General features: G+C 38.2%; 1 protein-coding gene across 1 annotated transcript; it reads right to left on the bottom strand.

Annotated features, from left to right (window-relative positions):
* Positions 1–295: 295 nt before the first annotated feature.
* On the bottom strand, positions 296–1,186 carry LOC110793502 (uncharacterized). The gene is made up of 2 exons (XM_056834192.1): positions 641–1,186; positions 296–586 (listed from the first exon to the last, which is right to left on the bottom strand). The coding sequence occupies exons 1-2, from the start codon at positions 1,184–1,186 to the stop codon at positions 296–298; spliced, it is 837 nt and encodes a 278-aa protein (XP_056690170.1).
* Between the last annotated feature and the right edge of the window lie 22,533 nt (positions 1,187–23,719).

The raw sequence follows: 23,719 nt of genomic DNA, 5'->3' as shown, positions 1-23,719 counted from the left end.
TCCGGAGTATTCATAATTTTCCTTTTGACGATATCAACTCCCACTGGAACCGAGATTCGCCGATTCCGTATATCAATAAATGGAGTATTTAATTCACTTAAATAGTTGACCCGTTCACGTACTAAAGCGGCCTCTAGCTAGGCATACAGTTCACTTGATCTCACTGAATTATTAACTTGCATAATTTTTTTTTTTTTGGCAAATAAAAATTGTTATTACTTACCAAGTATAAAAAACACCAATACACCAAACACCCCTAGAGTTGCACCTTAACCAACAAGGAAAGACAACCCACCTACTGAATGAAAACCTTCATTCTGTCATCACTCCTACAAGCAATATGAAACAACATTCTACTAATTACAACTTCACTCTGATCAAGAGTGTTCCTAAAAATCTTAGCATTCCTCTGTAACCAGATTGCATAGACAGTCTCAGTGAAGGCACAACTACAAACTTTAGCTCTTGATCTTTTACTCCTACTCTTCTTTGCTGCCCAGTGACAAACATCCTGCCAATTGCTCCCTGAATAAGCTTCACCAATTCTTGCCAAGACTCCATTCCAGACTGCTTTAGAGTAACAACACTAAAAAAATAGATGCTGTAAAGTTTCATCCTGGGTCTGACACAGAACACACACCTTCTCAATTTGTAAATTCCATTTCACCAGCCTATCTTTTGTGGCTAACCTGTTCTGAAGAGCTAACCAGGCTACAAAGGTAGCCTTTGGACTTGCCTTGCTGTTGCATATTATCCTTTTCCAGATCACAGAACTACCTTGTTGCCTTAGATGCTTGTACATCTTATGAATACTGGATTTTCCCACATGCACAAACTGATCAGGACCACCAACATCAGTCAGAATTTCCCTACTAGCCCAAACTTTCCTTAAAGACCATGTCAACCCTTCAGGAATATCCATGGACCAAAAATCCTTGTTCTTAACATAATACACATGTATCCATTTAATCCACAGCCTATCCTGTTTCATGGCAAGAGCCCAACAATGCTTGATTACGGCTGATTTATTCCACACAGTTAGATCTTTAAGATTCAATCCACCACAATTCTTAGGAAGACACATAGACTCCCAAGCAACTGAGGCTTTCTTTGACTCTGCATCAGACCAAGACCATAAGAAATTCCTGCAAATTCTTTGAATTTCTTTCATGACCTTTTTTGGCATTATAAACATCTGACACCATTACAGCTGAATGCCAAATAGAACAGACTTGACCAGTTGAAGCCTACCAGCATAAGTAAGCAATTTAGCAGCCCAGCTTTTCACTCTAGCCACTGTCTTCTCAATCAAAGGCTTGCAATCAGTGAAGCTAAGTTTCCTGGTTTTTAGTGGAACCCCTAAGTATCTAAAAGGAAATGTTCCTCTAGAAATACCCAGAGTCTGCACAATCTGATCTGCAACCCCATCTGAAACTCCAGCAATATATACTTCACTCTTGTGCAAGTTTGCTTCAAGTCCAAAAGCTCTAGAAAACTTTGTAAAGGCATCAAAAATACCTTTTACAGAAGGAATATCAGCTCTAGCAAATATCAAAAGATCATCAGCAAACATCATGTGAGTGATATTCAATTTCTTGCACCTAGGATGATACTTGAACCCCTCCTTGTTTTCTACATCACCCAAACACCTAGAGAGGTACTCCATTCCCAAAGCAAATAGGTAAGGAGAGATTGGATCTCCTTGCCTAAGCTTAACTTGCATAATTAATTAATACTGAATCGCATTTATTAGACTTAGCATTGAATGCATACTTGGACCAAGGGCATTATTTCCTTCATAACCCACGTGGGCCCTTGTGGTTGCGTGGGGTTGTTCGTCTTGGGCTCCAAGAAATATCCGATTGCTTAATTCCCAAGTAACCTTGGATTAAGTATTCCTAGTTTTACTAGAATTCAAATAATTAAGAGTTTAATTATAGTTGCAATTCTAATTGAATAAGAATTTAAGTCCTAGTAGGTTTGGTAATTCTATTCCTAGTAAAACTCAAATTTCTTATTTCCTACACTATAAATATAGGGCTAGGGCCTCATATTTATACACATCAATTGAATTGAAACATATTCTTTATTCCTATTGTGTTAAAGGGAGAACATAATACAAGCCACTCCCGAATACATAAAACCTTAAGTAAGATCCTAGTTGGATAAACCTAAGGCGGACCCGAACGTGCTGTGGACTTTCTACGGAAAGGCAATGTTTGGGGCTCTAAAGACTTATTCTTGTTTAGTTCGGGAGCAGCTAGGGAAGGCACGCATCACATTGCATGTCACCTAAATTATGCTAATTGACTATATGACAATTAATTTGGATTCTGGCTTTATGGTTTTTCCGCATGAATTATATTGTTGTATTATTCATAACCTAACTGTGGTATCACGAGCCTCTAATTAATTACATAATCAATTATAGTTAACATGGATTAAATTTTATAAATTTGCAATGAATTAAAGGGGTGATTAATTTCGTGTATGTAATTAATTGCAAATTCGTGCAATTATTTGATTATATGTTCGCAGGATTTTTCGGCAATTTTTTCAATAATGGTCGAAATCTTATGCTTTTATAGTGAATTTCGCATGTAAACGGCGTTTTAAAATTTTGACAAAAAGATTTGATGCCGAACCCAGAATTCCCAAATTCGAAGCCAAACTATGACTTTTCGGAGTTTTTAGTTTTTGGAATGCAAAATTTGTAATTTTTATGATGTTAAATTAAATATTAGCGAATCTTGTATGTAAGTCTTGAATCTATGATTGACCTACTGTATATGTTTAACAATTTTAAGGTCTAATCTTGTTAATTATACAACCTAATTTGTAATTGTATGTTGAATTTCAAATAATTTAGAATTTGTTTTGATTTTCATAATTAATTGATAATTTAATTAGGATCCTATGATTAAAAACCACCATAAAATTTGTTAAAATTGAAAAGTTTTAAAATTTTATGACCTAGATTTTAATCCCTAAGAATATATGTAATCGGAAATTAATTTGAATAATAAATTTTTGATTTATTCGCCTAAATTTAGTCAAATTAATATGGATTATTAATTTGTCGTTAAATTTAAATATAAAAGTTATTAATTTTTATAAATCGGTCACAAATATTGCACGCACGAAGCAGTGGAAGCTAAGTGTTACCCTTATGGGGTGTTGCATAGTGCGGGCATGCGACGGCGAGCAAGGGAGCTCGTCGCCCATGTGGTACGAGGCAGCGAGAAAGCAAGAGCATGCGCGCGCGGGCACGGGCCTGTGCAGTTGTGCTGTGCGGGTGATCGAGAAAGGCGACGATGCATCGTAGAGCAAGGCAAGAGGCAAGGCAGCAGCACAACGAGCAAGGGAGCTCGCGTGTCTTTAATACCTCGTATTTTTTTATAATTATAAATATATTTTATTATATTTATAAAACATTTCGTGTATTTTTATAAATTATTTTCATTTAATGAGAATTAAATGCGCTTTTATTTTAATTAATTGAAATATTAATTATTTCGAAAACTGGATTTTATTAAATAAATTCAAGGAATTTATTTAATCGGGAATTGTTGGGTCGTATTTCAAAAACGAATTTAATAAACTTAAAGCCCGGTCGTTTTGTTTTAATTAAACCCAACAAAGCATGCAAGGAATTTAATGAATTGAGCCCGGTAATAAGCCCAACTCAAACTACCATAACCTAGCCCACATGGGAGAGAAAAACAATAAATAGACCCTCTCATTAAACCCTCACAAAAATTTCAGCACACTCTCTCTCTCCTCTCTTCCTCTCTCTTGCGGCACACCCCACACCCCTATCTTCCTCTCTTCGTCCGACTTTCTTGCAGCCCAAGGCACAAGTTGTGCCATGCGTGTGTGTGCCCAGCCCCGTGTGCCAAGCTTGCTGCCCCTCTCTTCGTGCCTCGCCCAGCAGCGCAGCAATGAGCCTCGTGCTCGTGTGTCGAGTGCCCCGCTGTGCGCTGTGCCTGCTGTGCGCTGTGCCCCTTGCTCGCCTGTCCCTTCGCGCGCGCGCCCTTGTGGTGCGTTGCGCTGCTGCTGTTTCTTTTTTGTTGTCGTGTGTGTTGGTAGGCACACACACACACAATTAATTAATCGATGTGTGTGTGTGTGTTGATCAATGGTTTAATAAAATTATGTTTTCAAAAATATTAATTTTCTGTTTTTAAATTGATTTGATTATTCTGTTTAAGTTTGATTATTGGATTGTTTAGATTAATTAAAACGGTTATGAACACCGTATTGGGTTAGTAGTATGTTTTAATTAAAGAAATTGGTTTTGATGATTTAGTTTATAATTTTCAGATTTAATAAGTTTATAAAGTGTTGATTTTTGAAGTCAAAACATGTTTTCGGATTAAACCGTTGTTAGGGTTTTGGTTTCAAATTGATTGAGCGATTGATTCACATAATTTAATGACCATTTAAATTATGGGAATCAACTTAAATTTCAGAATGGTTTTAAGGTTTAAAAAGTTGGTTTTTAAGGGTTTTAAAGCTAAAAAGTCAATGTTTTTATGTTAGGACTTGAGTTGACTATTTGAGACTATTAAATTACCAATTAATGAATGATTTTTAATTAAACTAAGGGTTTTAGTTTCTTAAATAGTTGCTGGAAATTTAGTAAACATGGATAATAATTTAGTTCTCTTGTTTTGTTTATAGGAGTTGATTTCTAGTGAGTCGTGATTCGCACAGTCGCCCCCGTACTTAGGTATTCCAGGTACGTACAAGACTAGGGTGACCACCCATCCCTTGAGGACTTTATGAAGTGTATTGAATGTGAATCATGTGAACTTATGTTGTTATGAATTCATGTTGATGATTGGGAATGAGTATGTTATTATGAATTCATGTTTAATGTTGAGAACAAGCATGTTGTTATTATTGTTGAATCTATGTGAACGAGCATGTTATGAATTGAATTATGCTTTATAGATTCTGTTGAACTATCATGTTATGGACTTTTATAATCGTTGAATTATGTCAAGCATGTTGTTCAAGTTGGTTTGCATGTATGAGTAGTGCGCATGCAAGTTGTTATGCTATAGTACAGGATGTCTAGCATAATTATTGAGCCAATCGAATGTTGCCAGTGGCAACATATATTCTACCAAGGGATAGAATATGTTGAAGAGTCTATGTGAATTGAATTAAGGACAATTCGTGCTAAGGGCACACCCCGCTTGTTAATAGGCAATGTCGGGTTATCTCAAACAGTGTTTTTGAGAAGGAACAATGGGAGTAATTTCTCTTGAGTCTATGTTTGATCACAAGTCTTAAAGAAGTAAAATATTGAAGAGTCATTGTTGAATTGTTTAATTGTTTAATTGTTTGTATGTTGTGTCTTGAATCGCCTTGAACATAACATTTTAATTAACGTAAAGTGTAACCCAAAAGAGCTTCAAAACTCTTGGAACGTATATACCTTGAGTATGAACAATGGGGGGAGACTTGCCGGAAAACTTGTACTCCTCGAATGATACAAGACGTTGTTTCATTCTTTCTTTTTAGGCCGTTGTGCATTGGAATTCCGTCGGTAGGATCCGACTGTCGGTAGGAGTCCGACTTATTATTATATGGTGCAAGGTGGGCTCCCATCACCCCTTTCTTTCATTTTGAGGATACTTTACTTTACCCGTTCGAAGCTACTTTTTATTAAACTGTGAGTCATGAGTCGTGTCATGTGTCGAGTCTTGTCTCCATGTTTAATTGTTTATTATATGGCTTTTGCATGTTGATTATTTAATGTTGTCGACTGAAGCATGTTAGGATAGAATGTTATTCTAGCTTGTTCATACTCAGCTTTTGCTGACTTCGTGCTTCACGTCTTCTGGTCATGGCCTTTGCCTTAATGACCGTATGATGATCCATCAATTGCATTTGCGTTGTTGGGGAGTAGACTTTCAATAAAGCAGGTTTGTAGAGATAACTTGCGGGAGAAGTTATCATGGGATTCGAGTTGAGAGTTTTATTCTTCCGTGATTTATAAACTCTTTATGTTTATTTTAAAGTCATGACTACTACTTTCAGTTAATGGATTTTAAACGGTTTATTTTGGTTTGGGCCTCAGTGGTTCCAACTTGTTGTAATAACCATTAACTATTTATATAATGTATTTGAAAGTTAGTTAATTCCGCTGCATAATTCTGGTAAATAGCCTTAGCCGTTATCACGGTGGCGGTAATATCTTGGTAATTCCTGTGTTTTAAGTTGGAAAATGTTTTATAAAAAGCAAGGAATTATTTGGGTGTTACAAAGTGGTATACTAGAGCTTAGTTTCATTCCTTCTTTGTAGTAAGTAATACTACAAAGTGGTAATCGGAGACTAAGGCTGCTTTGTAGTAATCTATACTACAAAGTGGTATTTGCGGATCTTTAGGATTTTTGAAAATTGTTTTCCTAAAGTCAAAATGCTATTTTGAGTACTCAATATTTTGAAAAGTCAAATACTAATTATTTTAAGTTATTTGAACATTTATCGATTTATTTAAATATTTTCCCGGATTTATTAAATTCGAACAAAAGTCGAATTAATTTTTCAAAAAAAAAAACATATTTTTTTTTCGAAAATTCCGAATTAATTAATTAATTATTTATTTATTTATTTAATTCTTTTAATTATTTTTGGAAATGATCGAATTAATTAAATTATTCGATTAATTATTTTAAATTTTCGATTTTAATTTCTAATAATTTCGTGAATATTTAAAGTTATTTATTTAAATTAAATTCGAAAATTTTTATTTTCTTTTCTAAGTGAGGAATGGGTAGAATAAGAAGGGTATAATTAGTCTAAGTATGCGTTTCATTCAAGTATGCCTTTCTAATCAAGTGTTTATGTGATTATTCCTTGATTTTTGTGATCTTTTAATTAAAGTATGATCATGTTTTGTTTTGCATTATGTGATTAATTGCATCACGATTCATGATTAAGCATGTACTTGTGCATTGAAATTGTATGGCTCAACGAACTTACTTTGTTTTTGGAACACTTTAGTAAGACTTTCTAGTTGTTAACTTTCAGGGTTAAGATGTTGATTTCAAAGTACGCAAATCTAGGAAACCTAGAGAAGCTAGACTGTGAGACCCCACACATTTATGTGAAGAAGATTGAGTTTGCCTGCAATTACTTTGCTATAGTGAAGAACCTACCTGAATTAAGGAAGAAAGATGTTATGGCAGAGATGGTTATTCATTGCTTACCTTCCAAGAACCCATACATAGAACTTAAGAACCGATTTCGGGATATGCATATGGAGAATTGTATTCCCAATTACTACAAGTATGGTACTCCAGATGGTAGATGGAGATATGATTTGGAGATTATGACTACAGTTATAGAGTTAGCGGAGGAATGTTTTGTGGATGGTAAGATAGTGTCAAGTGTTCACAATGTAGGAATGTATCATGATGTAGAGACTCAGATGGATGAGGATAGTGATGATGATGTTGTTGAGATTGAGAACCCTAATCCTATCATTCCTGAACCCACTATTGAGATCTCCAGTGACACAGAAATTGAGCCTGAAACCAACAATGGTGAATTGAATAGTGTGCTACAGCAAAACAATTAGGATATGGAGTACGAGTCTGATCCGGAGGAAGACTTGATGACTTTGAAGACCATGAGCACTCTTCACCGGTTTGTAGAGGTGGCTGGATAATAGAGTAGCATTCTAAAAGACTTTTCTAATGTAATATCTAGTGCTAAGATTCAGTGAAGCAATAAAGTAATACACTACTATTTATGGTTTTAGTAGTTCAGTTTTGTGGTTTTCCGAATAAAGTACGATCCAAAGGATGTATTATTTTTCCATTGAAGTAATGAAGTTTAGAATTCCTTCTTCTACCTTTAACTCTAAGTTTATGCTATCTTTGAGGGACTATCGCGAAAGGAATTTCATGCATTTCTTCAATGAAATTATACTTGCAAGGTGGTCCAATTTTCACCACTTGAACTTCGTGATGCGGACTAAGGGGAAAAGCGGCCCGTAATCAGGCGCTTATCTTGCTTAGGGTCCGAAAATTTTCGTGTATGTGCACCAGTTAAATGACTAGGTAGTGCAATGTGTTAGTAAGGCAGTTTCCAACCTCAGTTGTTAAAGTTAGTCTTTTGTTTTATTCATGAGAAGGGAAATGACTATCCAAGGAATTTCCGACGTGGTCAGGCAACTAGCTGAAGTAGTGCAGAACTTAGCACAGAATAGGAATAACCAGGGAGTTGATCCAGCTGGTGAGATGTTTAAGAAAGTGGCTTAAAGTAAGCCTCCTTTGTATCAAGGGGAGATAGACCCAACTGTACTTGAGAATTGGCTAAGGGAGTTCGATAAGCTTATCGTAGCTGTCAATTGCCCAGAGGAACTTAGGGTCAATAGTGTTGTTTATTACCTTAGGGGAGAAGCCGATTTATGGTGGCAAAGATGTGAGAATTCTTTGAGAGCTACACCTGGATTTGGATGGGAATCATTCAAAGCAGCCTTAAGGAACAAGTTTTACCCACCATACCTGAAGAAGCAGAAAGCTCAAGAGTTCATCGAATTGAAAATGGATGGTATGTCTGTGACAGAGTACTATTCTAAGTTCATAGAATTGTCTAGGTTTGCACCGAAAGTGGTGGCAACGGAGGAGCTTAGAGCCCATAGATTTGAGAGTGGATTGACTATGGACTTGCAACTAATGCTTGCTGGAGATACCTTTACATCTCTTGACACCCTATATGGAAAAGCTGCCCATTTGTATGGTTTGCAGCAAAGGAAGAATGGAATTGGTGAAAAGAGGAAGGATGTTGGTAACCATAACCAAGGTGGTGGCCAGCAGAATTAGGGGAACTTTAAGAAAAACAAAGGAAATAACCATTTCCAGTTCAGGGGAAACCAGGGAGGAAACAGGAACAACTTCCACAATAACAATGGAGATAGAAATCAGTCTGCAGGGAATGGAACGAGAGTCTATGAGTATAGAAGTTGCCATACTAATTACCCAGGTCGAGACTATAATGGAAACCAAGTTGTCTGTAGGTTTTGTGAGAAGCTAGGCCATAGAGAATTTGAGTGTTGGGCCAAGAATGGGAAACCAACCAAGGCAACCGCAAGAACAACAACCGGAATAACCAAAACCGGAATGGAGGGAATAATGGTGGAAACCAAAGAGGTAACCAGAGTGGAAATATTGGCAATAATGGCCAGGGTGATAGAAAGCCCGGAGGGAACTATCAGCAGAATGGGAACCGAAATGCCAATGGAAATGCCAATGGAGGTGGCTATAACAAGGGAGTTGCCCAAGGAAAGCTGAATGTGATCACTAGGCAGGAAGCCGAAAACTCGTCTGACGTCATAGCTGGTACTTTTTCTATTAACTCCGTTTTACTTAAAGTACTATTTGATTCTGGTGCGACTTATTCATTTATATCAAAGGGTATCTTAGAGAAGTTAGGATTGAAAGAACTTGAAGAGATAGAAGTACCCATAGTGATACCAACCGGTGAGATCGTGAAATGCACCAAGATCCATAAGAATGTACCTTTAACCATAGCCAAGACCATATTTTTGTCTAGCCTAATCGAGTTTGAGTTAGGAGATTTAGATGTGATTTTGGGAATTGACTGGTTGGCCATGTTCAAAGCTAAGATTGACTGTGAGAAGCAGAAGATTCACTTGAAGTCTAGTCTAGGAAAGGTTGTATCGTATCGCCATTTTGGGAAGCCTAGGAGTGTAGGAATCGTCACGGCAATGGAACTCGTGAAGTCAATACACAAAGGGAACCCTGTTTTCTTATGCAATGTAAAAGACCTAGACCATGTAATGAAAGAGCAAACATGGGATATTGCAGTAGTGAGTGAATTCCTGAACGTGTTTCCGGAAGAGATCCCGGGAAAGCCGCCCAATCAACCAATCGATTTTACCATAGATTTAGCACCCGGAATAGCACCCATCTCGAAAGCCCCATACCGGATCGCTCCAGCAGAAATGAGTGAGTTAAAAGGTCAACTTGAGGAATTGCTAGAAAAAGGTTATATTAGACCAAGTGCATCGCCTTGGGGAGCGCCAGGCTTGTTTGTGAAGAAGGACGGTAGTATGAGACTCTGTATAGACTATAGGGAGCTCAATAAGGTCACAATCAAGAATAAGTATCCTTTGCCAAGGATAAATGATCTATTTGACCAGTTGAAAGGAGCGGGAATGTTTTCAAAATTGACTTGAGGTCAGGTTATCATCAGTTGAGGATCGCAGAGCACAATATACCAAAGACTGCATTTAGGACTAGATGCGGTCATTATGAGTTCACAGTTATGCCATTTGGGTTAACCAATGCACCTGCAATCTTTATGGACTTAATGAACTGAGTATTCCATGCATTCTTGGACAAGTTTGTAGTGGTTTTCATAGATGATATTCTCGTCTACTCTAAGAATGAGGAGGATCATGCGGAACACTTAAGGTCAGTGTTGAGTACCCTAAGAGACAATCAGTTGTATGCCAAATTCTCAAAGTGTGAATTCTGGCTGGAAAGAGTTGCGTTCTTAAGACATTTTTTATCTAAGGAAGGAGTTGCAGTGGATCCTGCAAAGATAAAAGTTGTTAGTGAGTGCCCTACACCTAAGAGTGTCACCGATATTCGAAGTTTTCTTGGTTTAGCGGGTTATTAAAGACGCTTTGTGCAAGACGTTTCTAGAATCGCCAAACCAATGACAACCTTGATGAAGAAAGAAGCGAAGTTTGAATGGAATGACCAGTGTGAGGAAGCGTTCCAAGCCTTAAAGACGCGATTGACAACCGCGCCAGTGTTAACTTTGCCAGATGAGAGCGGTACTTATGATGTATATAGTGATGCCTCTAAGAATGGTTTAGGGTGTGTGTTGATGCAGAACGGGAAAGTGATTGCGTATGCATCGAGGCAGTTGAAGCTATATGAATCCAATTACCCTACCCATGATTTAGAGTTAGCTGCCATAGTGTTTGCATTGAAGATATGGAAACACTATATGTATGGTGTGAAATGTAGGATATTTACGGATCATAAGAGTTTGAAGTACATTTTCAAACAAAAGGACCTAAATATGCTCCAACGAAGGTGGTTGGAGTTAATCAAGGACTATGATCTAGATATTCAATACCATGAAGGAAAAGCCAATGTAGTTGCAGATGCCTTGAGTAGGAAATCAAGTCATGGTGTGAATGCGTTAGTAGTTGCTAACGAGCTGTGTAAGGACATGCAGCGACTGAATCTAGAAATAGTGAGTGGAGAATGCCTTAAGAGTATGATGAATGCCTTAACCATCCAGTCTTCAGTATTTGATGAAATTAGGGAGAATCAGGCTGGTGATGTTAAGTTAGAGCGGATCAAGGAAAAGATTTCGCAAGGAAAGGAGATTGATTTTAAGATCCACGAAGATGGAAGTTTGAGGTATAAAGGACGATGGTGCATACCTCAAAAGTGTAGTGAACTAAAGGAAAAGTTGATGAGAGAAGGTCACAATACACCATATTGTGTTCACTCGGGAGGTGACAAGCTGTATAAGGATCTGAAGAAGGTCTATTGGTGGCCAAGGATGAAAAACAAAGTGGCTGAATTTATGGCAAGGTGTTTGACTTGTCAGAAGGTTAAGATTGAGCATAGGAGACCTCAGGGAAAGGTCCAACCTTTAGAGATTCCGAGTTGGAAGTGGGACTGTATCTCAATGGACTTCGTCACTTGTTTGCCCAAGTCAAAGTTAGGAAATGACACCATTTGGGTAGTGGTCGATAGGTTGACTAAGTCGGCAGTGTTCATACCAATGAAAGAAACCTGGAAAATGGAACAACTTGCCAAAGCTTACATCAAACATGTAGTGAGATTACATGGAGTTCCTAAGGATATCGTATCAGAAAGAGATTCTAGATTCCTTTCGAATTTCTGGAAAAGTGTGCAGAAGAACTTTGGTACAACATTGAAAATGAGTACAGTGTTCCACCCAGGCACAGATGGACAAACCGAAAGAACTATTCAAACCTTAGAGGATATGCTAAGAGCTTGTGTGATTGATTTCCAAGGTGGATGGGAAGATAGCCTAGATCTAATTGAGTTCTCATACAACAATAGCTATCATGCCAGCATTGGAATGGCACCATTCGAAGCCCTGTATGGACGAAAATGCAGAAGTCCACGTACTATGTTGGAGTGACATTAGTGAAACCGTTGTACTAGGTCCCCAATTGACAGAGGACACTATGAATCAGGTTCGGACTATTCAATCCAAAATCCAAGCCGCGCAAGATTGCCAGAAGAGCTACGCAGATATAAAGCGTAGGGATGAAGAGTTCCAAGTAGGTGACAAAGTGTTGCTAAAGGTTTCACCAATGAAAGGTGTGATGAGATTTGGGAAGAAGGGAAAGCTTAGCCCAATGTATATAGGCCCATATGAGATCCTAGAGCGGATAGGGAAGGTAGCGTATAGACTAGCCTTGCCCATGGACTTGCATAGAGTGCATAATGTGTTTCATATATCCCAGTTGAGGAAGTATGTCCCGGATAAGTCTCATGTACTACAACCGGAGACCATAGAGTTAGACCAAAGTTTGACCTTTGAGGAAAGACCTGTCAAGATACTTGATAGCAAAGTGCGTAGCACTCGAACTAAGGATGTTAAGATCGTAAAAGTGTTGTGGTCTAACCAAGAGTCTGAGGAAGCTACCTGGGAAGCGGAGGAGGAAATGAGAAAGAAATATCCCGAGCTTTTTCCCGAGGTTAGTTGAGTTACGGGGCCGTAACTCGTTTTCTTTAAGGAGGGTAGAGTGCGTTAGAATTTCGCGCTTTTTACCTTATTTACCCAATTTATCCTTTAGGATATTCTTGAATCGTTGTTTCCAGTGAAGTTTCACTGTTTATTGTCATGTTGAATTACTTAAAGAGTACGACAACTAAAACTTTTTGCAAAGAAAACGCACTAAAGTCTCAAAATAGTCTCAAGTTTAGTTTTAAAGTTGTGATTTCCGTGCCCAAGTTTTGCGACAAAACTTCTTTTAAGGAGGGTAGACTGTAATACCTAGTATTTTTCTATAATTATAAATATATTTTATTATATTTATAAAACGTTTCGTGTATTTTTATAAATTATTTTCATTTCATGAGAATTAAATGCGCTTTTATTTTAATTAATTTATATATTAATTATTTCGAAAACCGGATTTTATTAAATGAATTCAAGGAATTTATTTAATCGGGAATTGTTGGGTCGTATTTCAAAAACGAATTTAATAAACTTAAAGCCCGGTCGTTTTGTTTTAATTAAACCCAACAAAGCTTGCAAGAGATTTAATGAATTGAGCCCGGTAATAAGCCCAACTCAAACTACCATAACCTAGCCCACATGGGAGAGAAAAACTATAAATAGACCCTCTCGTTAAACCCTTACAAATATTTCAGCACACTCTCTCTCTCCTCTCTTCCTCTCTCTTGCGGCACACCCCACGCCCCTCTCTTCCTCTCTTCGTCCGACTTTCTTGCAGCCCAAGGCACGAGTTGTGACGTGCGTGTGTGTGCCCAGCCCCGTGTGCCAAGCTTGCTGCCCCTCTCTTCGTGCCTCACCCCGCATCGCAACACCATTGCTGCTACTGTGTCGCGTGTGTCGTGTCCCGCAGCCCCGCAGTCCCGCTGTCCCGCGCGCGCTGAGCCTCGTGCTTGTGTGTCGAGTGCCCCGCTGTGCGCTGTGCCTGCTGTGCGCTGTGCCCCTTGCTCGCCTGTCCCTTCCCGCACGCGCGCCCTTGTCGTGCGTTGCGCTACTGTTGTTGCTTTGTTGTTGTTGTGTGTGTTGGTCGGCACACACACATACGATTAATTAATCGTTGTGTGTGTGTGTGTGTGTTGATCAATGGTTTAATAAAATTATGTTTTCAAAAATATTAATTTTCAGTTTTTAAATTGATTTTATTATGGTAATTAAGTTTGATTATTGGATTGTTTAGATTAATTAAAACGGTTATGAACACCGTATTGGGTTAGTAGTATGTTTTAATTAAAGAAATTGGTTTTGATGATTTAGTTTATAATTTTCAGATTTAATAATTTTATAAAGTGTTGATATTTGAAGTTAAAACATGTTTTCTGATTAAACCGTTGTTAGGGTTTTGGTTTCAAATTGATTGAGCGATTGATTCACATAATTTAATGACAATTTAAATTATGGGAATCAACTTAAATTTTCAGAATGTTTTTAAGCTTTAAAAAGTTGGTTTTTAAGGGTTTTAAAGCTAAAAAAGTCAATGTTTTTAGGTTAGGACTTGAGTTGACTATTTGAGACTATTAAATTACCAATTAATGAATGATTTCTAATCAAACTAAGGGTTTTAGTTTCTTAAATAGTTGCTGGAAATTTAGTAAACATGGATAATAATTTAGTTCTCTTGTTTTGTTTATAGGAGTTGATTTCTAGTGAGCCGTGATTCGCATAGTGGCCCCCGTACTTAGGTATTCTAGGTACGTACAAGACTAGCTAGGGTGACCACCCATCCCTTGAGGACTTTATGAAGTGTATTGAATGTGAATCATGTGAACTTATGTTGTTATGAATTCATGTTGATGATTGGGAATGATATGTTATTATGAATTCATGTTTAATGTTTAGAACAAGCATGTTGTTATTATTGTTGAATCTATGTGAACGAGCATGTTATGAATTGAATTATGCTTTATAGATTCTGTTGAACTATCATGTTATGGACTTTTATAATCGTTGAATTATGTCAAGCATGTTGTTCAAGTTGGTTTGCATGTATGAGTAGTGCGCATGCAAGTTGTTATTATTGTTATGCTATAGTACAGGATGTCTAGCCAATCGAATGTTGCCAGTGAGCAACATATATTCTACCAAGGGGTAGAATATGTTGAAGAGTCTATGTGAATTGAATTAAGGACAATTTGTGCTAAGGGAACACCCCGCTTGTTAATAGGCAATGTCGGGTTATCTCAAACAGTGTTTTTGCGAAGGAACAATGGGAGTAACTTCCCTTGAGTCTATGTTTGATCACAAGTCTTAAAGAAGTAAAATATTGAAGATTCATTGTTGAATTGTTTAATTGTTTGTATGTTGTGTCTTGAGTCGCCTGGAACATAACATATTAATTAACGTAAAGTGTAACCCAAAAGAGCTTCAAAACTCTTGGAACGTATATACCTTGAGTATGAACAATGGGGGGAGACTTGCCGGAAAACTTGTACTCCTCAATGATACAAGACGTTGTTTCATTCTTTCTTTTTAGGCCGTTGTGTGTAGGGGAATACAGTTAAACATAATAACATGTGCGGAACAATCCCCAAAGCCAGGAAACATGTATAAAGCACAGATTAAGCAAACTTACATTCGAAGCGTGTTTTCCACAATAATCTGTCAACGGACACGAACAAAGAACTCCACTTTTCGTTCCTCTACTTGGTTCACCGACACGTCAGATCCGTCTTGATAATAGTAGCTTAGACAATTAATCAAGATACTTTGCTTTTGGGAAGAACTCACTTTGGAGGCACAGAGAGAATTAGGGTTCTCTGTGTCTCTAGGGTTTGAGTGTATGGAATTGTGTGTGTGTTGGAAACAAGGTTGTAAGGTTATATCATTAACCTTACTAACCGACCAAGCAAGAAGCAAGGCCGGCTAGCAAGCCGTGCGAGCCAAGCAACGGACACACGCCCGCGTGCCCAGCGACACACTGCAGGCCGAAGCCCACAGCGCGCGCGCCGAGCAGTTGGGTCGTGGGCCTTGCTCGCTCGTCGCTGCTGTTGCGCTATTGCTTGCTGCTGCGTGCTCGCGCCCAATGGGCTTGCCTTGCTTGCCTTGGCTCACGAGCTTGCTGGCTCGTTGGGCCTTGCACGCTTACGTGGGTTGCTCCACTGGCCGGCAACTCCGATGCCCTTCGTATTCGCGATTTAATATATTTCCAATATATTATTTATCATTTCGTATACGACGAATCACCGTCGTACGATACGATTTATTCGTGTCGCCCAACTTACGAATATTCGCGATACGATATACGATTCCGAAAAAGGTCGTATTGTATAATACGTTTCCAACTAATTCCCGAAAAGCTATTAAATGAATTTCCGATTCATTTAATCCGGTGATCTGTTACGTGTCATTGGTGTGACCTTGTAGGTTCAGTCAAGAGTAAGTTGTGAGTTAAATATCCATTAGAACTCACTGGTCGGAAGCGTTGCTCCAGCTAGCTGTTCTGATCACTTGATCTCACTGAATTAATTGTTCGCAATTAATCTGAACCTTGGTATTAGACTTAATGCACCTTGGGTGAAGGACATATTTCCTTCAATCTCCCACTTGTCATTCAGACAAGTGTGCATCCACATTCCTTTGTCACTTAGTGTTACTTACTGAACATAAGGTAAGATCCAAGCCATCCTTATTAGGTCAGAAGTGTTTCTCGGATTACAGAGTTCAACTGTCAAACTTTTGCAGAAGGTTAAGCCTAACCATTCTGAGCGCGGCCATGAATTTTACAGTATCTAACTCTCCGAGAGGCCTTGTTACACAACAACACCATATCCTATCAAAGATAGGAGGACAATCCATTCTTGCAATCTATGAACACTCACTTTGATTCATAGTACGCCCAATAACTGCTTTTATAGCCTCCTTTTACGGTGCGACGTTTAGCAAGTATCAAAGCGAACTAATTCTCAAACGAGCAGACATAATCGCTCATGTTCTGAGGAACGGTTTCTAATCACCATTAATGAGAACTACCTATGACATGACTTTAATCTCTTAAAGCGTTCTCTTGGTCAATCCGATACAAGATCCAATAAGTATCTATGCAAAAGATTCTGACATCCAGTCACTCTAGTTCAAGAAACAGAACTAAGTAATCTACTTGCAATCTAATCTTCATTAGTCATTGGTCGTCCACCTTTCAATGACCTGGATTAGGGATCCTTTGTGACTTCAATATTCAAGTTCACTTATGGGTGTTTCTTTGTCAAAGAATCCATCTTGACATCCCATTTGAATGATTTGAATCATATGGACTTATCATTTAATTCTAAACCACAATTAAATGAATATGAAATAAATAAATTTCATAAATATGAAATGGTTAAACCAATTGTTTTAAACATAGATCTAACAGATGTTCTAAAACAATACTTAGAAAATCAAAGCCATTCTCCAACATGCTTGATTCCCATGGTTGCTACATGTGCGTTGTGTTTCACTTGTGGCAACGGTTTAGTCAATGGACCCGCGACGTTGTCGTCAGTTCCAACCTTGCAAATCTCGATTTCCTTTCTTTCAACGATCTCTCGAAGTATATGAAATCACTGCAGTACGTGCTTGGACTTCTGGTGTCTCCTAGGATCCTTTGCCTGGGCAATGGCTCCTCTATTGTCGCAATACAAAGCCACTGGTCCTTTAATGGAGGGGAGGACACCAAGTTCTTCGATGAACTTCCGAATCCAAACAGCTTCCTTAGCTGCTTCTGAGGCAGCAATGTACTCGGCTTCAGTTGCAGAATCCGCAATAGTTCTTTGCTTAGCACTTTTCCAGCTTACTGCTCCGCCGTTGAGGCAGAACACAAACTCAGACTGTGATCTGAAATCATCTCTGTCGGTTTGAAAGCTTGCGTCCGTATAGCCCTTAACAATCAACTCATCTTACCACCATAAACCAGAAACTGATCCTTAGTCCTTTTCAGGTACTTTAGGATGTTCTTGGCAGCAGTCCAATGCGCCTCACCTGGTTCTGACTGGTACCTGCTCGTTGCACTGAGTGCGAACGAAACATCCGGCCTTGTACAAATCATAGCATACATGATGGATCCAATAGCCGAAGCGTATGGAATTCCACTCATCTTTCTACGCTCATCAGATGTTTTGGGACACTGATTCTTGCTTAGATATACGCCATGTGACATGGGTAGATGGCCTCTCTTGGCTTCCATCATATTGAACCTAGCTAGCACTTTGTCAATGTAAGTGCTTTGGCTTAGTACAATCATCCTCTTAGATCTATCCCTATAGATCTTGATGCCCAATATGTACTGTGCCTCTCCTAAGTCCTTCATTGAGAAACACTTCCCGAGCCAAGTCTTTAGAGACTCCAACATAGGAATGTCGTTTCCAATAAGCAGTATGTCGTCAACATACAAGACTAGGAATGCAATTTTACTCCCACCGACCTTCTTGTATACACAAGATTCGTCCTGATTCTTGATGAAGCAAACTTATTGACTGCTTCATTAAATCGTTTATTCCAACTCCTTGATGCCTGCTTTAGTCCGTAGGTGGACTTCTTAAGCTTGCATACCTTTCCTTGGTTCTTTTGATCGACAAAACCCTCCGGCTGTGTCATGAACACAGTCTCTTCAAGAACACTGTTCAAGAAGGAAGTTTTGACATCCATTTTCCATATTTCATAGTCATGAAAAGCGGCAATCGCAAGGATTATCCGAATAGACTTAAGCATCGCGACTGGAGAAAAGGTTTCATCGTAGTCAACGCCGTGAACTTGCCTGTAACCTTTTGCTACCAATCTAGCCTTGTATATGTATACAATTCCATCTTTGTCTTTCTTCAACTTGAAGACCCATTTGCATCCGATAGGTGTGAACCCATCCGGCAAATCAACCAAATCCCAGACTTGATTTTCAGACATGGAGTCTATTTCAGATTGCATGGCCTCTAACCATTTAATGGAGCTTGGGCTTGTCATAGCTTGCCTGTAAGTCAAAGGTTCATCACTATCCAATATGAGAACGTCTAAGTTTTCAGTCAAGAGGACGCCTGTCCATCTGTCCGGCTGAAAAATAGTTCTATTTGACCTACGAGGGGCATCAACGTTTTGAGGAACTACTCCCACTGGTGCTTCTAAAGAGTTCTGAGTTCGTTGTTCGTCTCGAATCTCTTCGAGGTCTATTATTCTCCCACTTGTCAATTTGGAAATATGATTTCTTTCCAAAAAGACACCGTCACGAGCAATGAATACCTTGTTGTCTGACTTGTCGTAGAAGTAATACCCCATAGTTTCTTTTGGATACCCAACGAAGAAACATTTGTCAGATTTAGGTTGTCGCTTGTCCGAAATTAATCGCTTGACATATGCTTCGCAACAGCTTTGGAAGTTTCCCAGTCCATAATTCGTATGAAGTCTTTTCAACAGCTTTTGACGGAGCACGATTCAGTGTGAGTGCTGCAGTTTGCAACGCATGTCCCCAGAACTGTAAAGGAAGTTCGGCCTGACCCATCATTGACCTGACCATATCGAGTAAGGTCCTATTTCTCCGTTCCGACACTCCATTCCATTGAGGTGTCCCCGGAGCAGTCAATTCAGAAAGAATACCGCATTCTTTTAGATGGTCATCAAACTCGTGGCTAAGATATTCACCTCCTAGATCCGATCTTAGAGCTTTGATTTTCTGGCCATGTTGATTCTCTACTTCATTTTGAAATTCTCGGAATTTCTCAAACGATTCAGACTGTTGCTTCATTAAGTAAATATAGCCATATCTACTGAAGTCGTCCGTAAACGTTTTGAAATAGCTGAACTCACCTCTAGCTTTCGTACTCATAGGCCACATACGTCCGTATGTATTAGCCCTAGTAGTTCGCTTGCTCTTTCTCCCACCTTTGAGAAAGGTTGCTTTGTCATTTTGCCAAGTAAACAAGATTCACATTGATCAATCTTCTCTAAGTCGAATGATTCTAGAATTCCTTTCCGTCGAAGTAATTCCATGCGCTTTATGTTTACATGGCCTAATCGACAATGCCACAGAAATGTGAGATCCGAATCACCAGTTTTAGCCTTTTTGGTATTTATGTTATAAATGTGTTTTCTCGTATCTAGCACATAAAGACCGTTTTCTTGTTGTGCTGAACCATAAAACATTCCATTCAAAGAAAAAGAACAACTATTGTCTTTAAATTGAAAAATAAAACCTTTAGAATCCAAACTTGAAACGGAAATAATGTTTCTGGTGATACTAGGAACATAGTAGCAGTTTTCTAGTTCCAAAACAAACCCACTAGGCAAAGAAATAAAATAAGATCCTACGGCTAATGCAGCAATCCGTGCTCCATTTCCCACGTGTAGATCCATCTCGCCTTTATCAAGCTTTCTACTTCTCCTTAGTCCCTGTGAATTGGAACATAAGTGTGAGCCACAACCAGTATCTAATACCAAAGAAGTAGAATTAGCAAGATTACAATGTATAACATACATACCTGAAGGAGAAGCAACATTTCCGTCCTTCTTCTCTTCCTTTAGTTTGGGGCAATCTCGCTTGTAATGACCAATTTCATTATAATTGAAGCATTGCGATGTGGATGGAGAACGATCCTTCTTCATCTTCTTCTTGGATGGCGCCACTTGCCTTCCTGAAGTAGATGGAGATGCACCCTTGCTTTGGATCTTCCCCGGAACCTTTTTCTTGATTTTCTTACTCTTTACTTTTAGCGATGCTTGCTTATCACTTACAAAGTCCAATTCGTACTGATGAAGCAAGTAAATTAGTTCACTAAGAGTATTCTCCCTTTTCTTGGAGAAATAGAGTAGTTTGAATTTCTTATAACCAGGGTGAAGAGAATTCAAAAGTATTCCCGCAGCTGGAGAATCTGGGAATGGATCACCAAGTAACTCAAGCCGGTTGAGAAGCCCAACCATTTTCTTTGTATGAGTTCTGATTGGCGTCCGTTCTGTTATTTCAAGATCAATGACCCTTTCCCTTGCTTTTTATCTTTCGACGTCAAAGAAACAACCCAGTGGAGCGTTAAGCTTTAGATACTCAAATGAATTTACCAATTCAAAAACATTTTGGTCGACATGTTGACCACCATGTTGGAATCTACCACGACATATATCCCTAAGATGCCTTAGGAGTGCCCATGGCTCGTATGCAACAAACCTTGCACTCCAATCATTGGGGATAGAGCCAAGAATAAGATCCATCACTAGCGATACGTGGCTTGCCCACGTACAGTGCTTTTCTGGAGTCATATCCTTTGAGTAATAGCTGGGGATGGGATGGTCAACTACATATTCAATGTTGTTCCACCTGAGGACTTGCCGAAGATTCCTCTCCCAATCAAGAAAGTTTGATAGGTTCAATTTTACATCCAGAATTTCAGTTACTTTGAGTTTTGTTTTGATCGCGGCCATAGTGATTACTACAATCGAAAAGAATTTGCAATAAATAACCATTCATACAATTCAATAACTTTGAAATAAAAGCAAAAACATGCAATCATTAAAGCTATTAAAACATTTCATTCATGCAAAAAGTAAAAACATGGTCCAAAATGAATGAAACGATTCCAAGACCCCAAAAGTTCTAAATCCTTAAGCAGCTTTAGCATGTCTTAAGTAGTTTAAGATTTTAGGTAAGCAAAACCTATTGCTAGTAATCTCCAAAGTACTCTTGGTTAATAAATTAATGCCATAATTTATCCCATTGCCACAACTTAATGCCATTGTTGTTTGAGTTGTAACCACAATCAACGTTCTCCTTTAGGACGCCTTACCACCTAAGTCAACTAAAATAGCACCTCGCTTTAGCGTAAACCTACTATCTTAGATCCCTGGATTTTTGTAAGTGTTGATTTGGAAGGCAATTTTTAAAACTCAATATTACTTGGACCTAGTTGTTTCTATGTTGGTTCGATTATTTAGTGAACTTAAAACTAATCGATTCATAGGAAACAACCTGTTCATACAAAGCATACATACATTCATACATTCACGCATAATATATATATATATATATATATATTAAATTGCATAAATAATTGGTGATCTAGTATGGCCCAAAACTTCTTGTCTTGAAGCATCCAATCTTCATCACCTCCTTGTTAGCTTGGCATCGTCTTGAATCTTCGCTCAAATGCTAACTTAAAGTTCTAAACTTAGAAATACTTGAAATAATAAAATTACATCAAAATTTCCATGGTACACAGACCATATTTAAAACTTTACATTCAAAGATAGAACGGTGCGCAGACCGTATTTAACTATCCTAAATTGGCCATACTAGTCACTTGGAGTACCTGCATTGCATAAAATGTATATTCTACGCATTCACCCATTCGTATGATAAAACGAATGGCCCATGTAAATATGCAAGTATTTACGTGAATTAATTAAAATTCACGTTCACATAAACGCGTCCTAAAAGATTAATCAATTTCCAAATTATTAATCCTTAGACTTTATTCTAATTAAAATGAATTTAATTAAAATAATGCGACCTACGAAATAATTAAAATAATTATTTCATTTTAATTTCATTTAGTGGCTCCCACTCAAAACAATAATTATTCCGGATAATTAATTATGAAATATTAAATTAAAACTCGCGGCCCGGCCCAAGCAAATAAAATATTAAATTAAATATCCCGTTAGCCCAAATTAATGCAAATATACGAAGCCCAACGAATTAAACGATTAAAAAAAAGTCCAATTGCTTGATTGGGCTAGGCTTGCGCCCAGCCCCGCCTCGCGTGAGGCTCAAGAGCACACGAGCAGAGCTCGCGCACCCCGCCCCATCGCTCGCGCGCGCGCGTCCCTGCAGCGATGCTGCCCTGCGCTGCGTGTTGTGCATCGTGAGCGCTCGACGTCGCAAGGCTTGCGCCTCGCTTCGTCGCAGCCCCGCAAGCTACCTCGCCTGCCCTTCCCTCGCCCAGCGCGCACGAGGCACGCAGCATCGCTGCTGCTGCCCGTGTCGCATGGCTCGGTCGAGCACAATGGCCTTGTATGGCTCGACGAGCCATACTTCCATCATGCCCATGTTCGTGTTTTTGGTTCGTAAAACGGACCAACTTAATTAAAATTAAATTTAATTCACGAACTTGCATTAATTTTATTTTTCAAAAAAAAAAGTTACGATTTACTTTTCGAAAAACAACGATTTTTAACGATTTAATAAACTTTAACGACAATCCAATTTTGTAAAATTAATAAATCAAGGGCTAACAATATTCAAACTTTAAAGAACGATTGAATCAACTTTAAAGTTTGAACTTTTAATTAATAAATCCGAAACTTTATATCGTTCATAAACAATTAAATTTCAGATTATTAATAATTTGGTTTAAGTGCGATTAAAATTAACGAAACCATTCAAAATTTTAATCCAATAAATTTTAAAATTAGCCACTGACCCATGAAATTATACCCCCTTCCCCCATTAACCGAATTATTAAACCAAAATTAATTAAAATTCAATTAGGGTTGCAAATGTTACGAATTGGGGAAAGGAAAAATTAGGGTTTATACTTATCGAAAAAATCTGAAATGTTTACCATAGATCAAGCATGTACCCAGAAACATTGTGTCAAAATTTCAAGCAATTCGAAGTAGTTTAGGTCGACCTTTTAATTGAATTACTGTCAGACACTTTTAATTTTTTAATAAAAAATTAACAAAAACGCCCAAAAAACGATACTTCGAGGCCTGTTTTCGCAATTATATTCCCTTAAGGTGATCTTAGAAAATCGTTTTCCATCAGATTAGGGTTTTAAAAATCGAAAAAGCGAATATTTTTTATTTCGGAACTGCCAATTTCGCAATTAATCCCATAATTCGAAAAAATTCCGAAAAATCAACAAAAATTCCAAAAATTTCGACAATGCAAAAAAAATAATAATCATGCTAATTCATGCTTTGAATACATAAGGCTCATGATACCACTGTAGGGGAATACAGTTAAACATAATAACATGTGCGGAA

Source organism: Spinacia oleracea, chromosome 1, assembly GCF_020520425.1.
Source record: "Spinacia oleracea cultivar Varoflay chromosome 1, BTI_SOV_V1, whole genome shotgun sequence".
NCBI lineage: Eukaryota > Viridiplantae > Streptophyta > Magnoliopsida > Caryophyllales > Amaranthaceae > Spinacia > Spinacia oleracea.
This window is presented reverse-complemented; position numbering and strand designations above follow the sequence as displayed.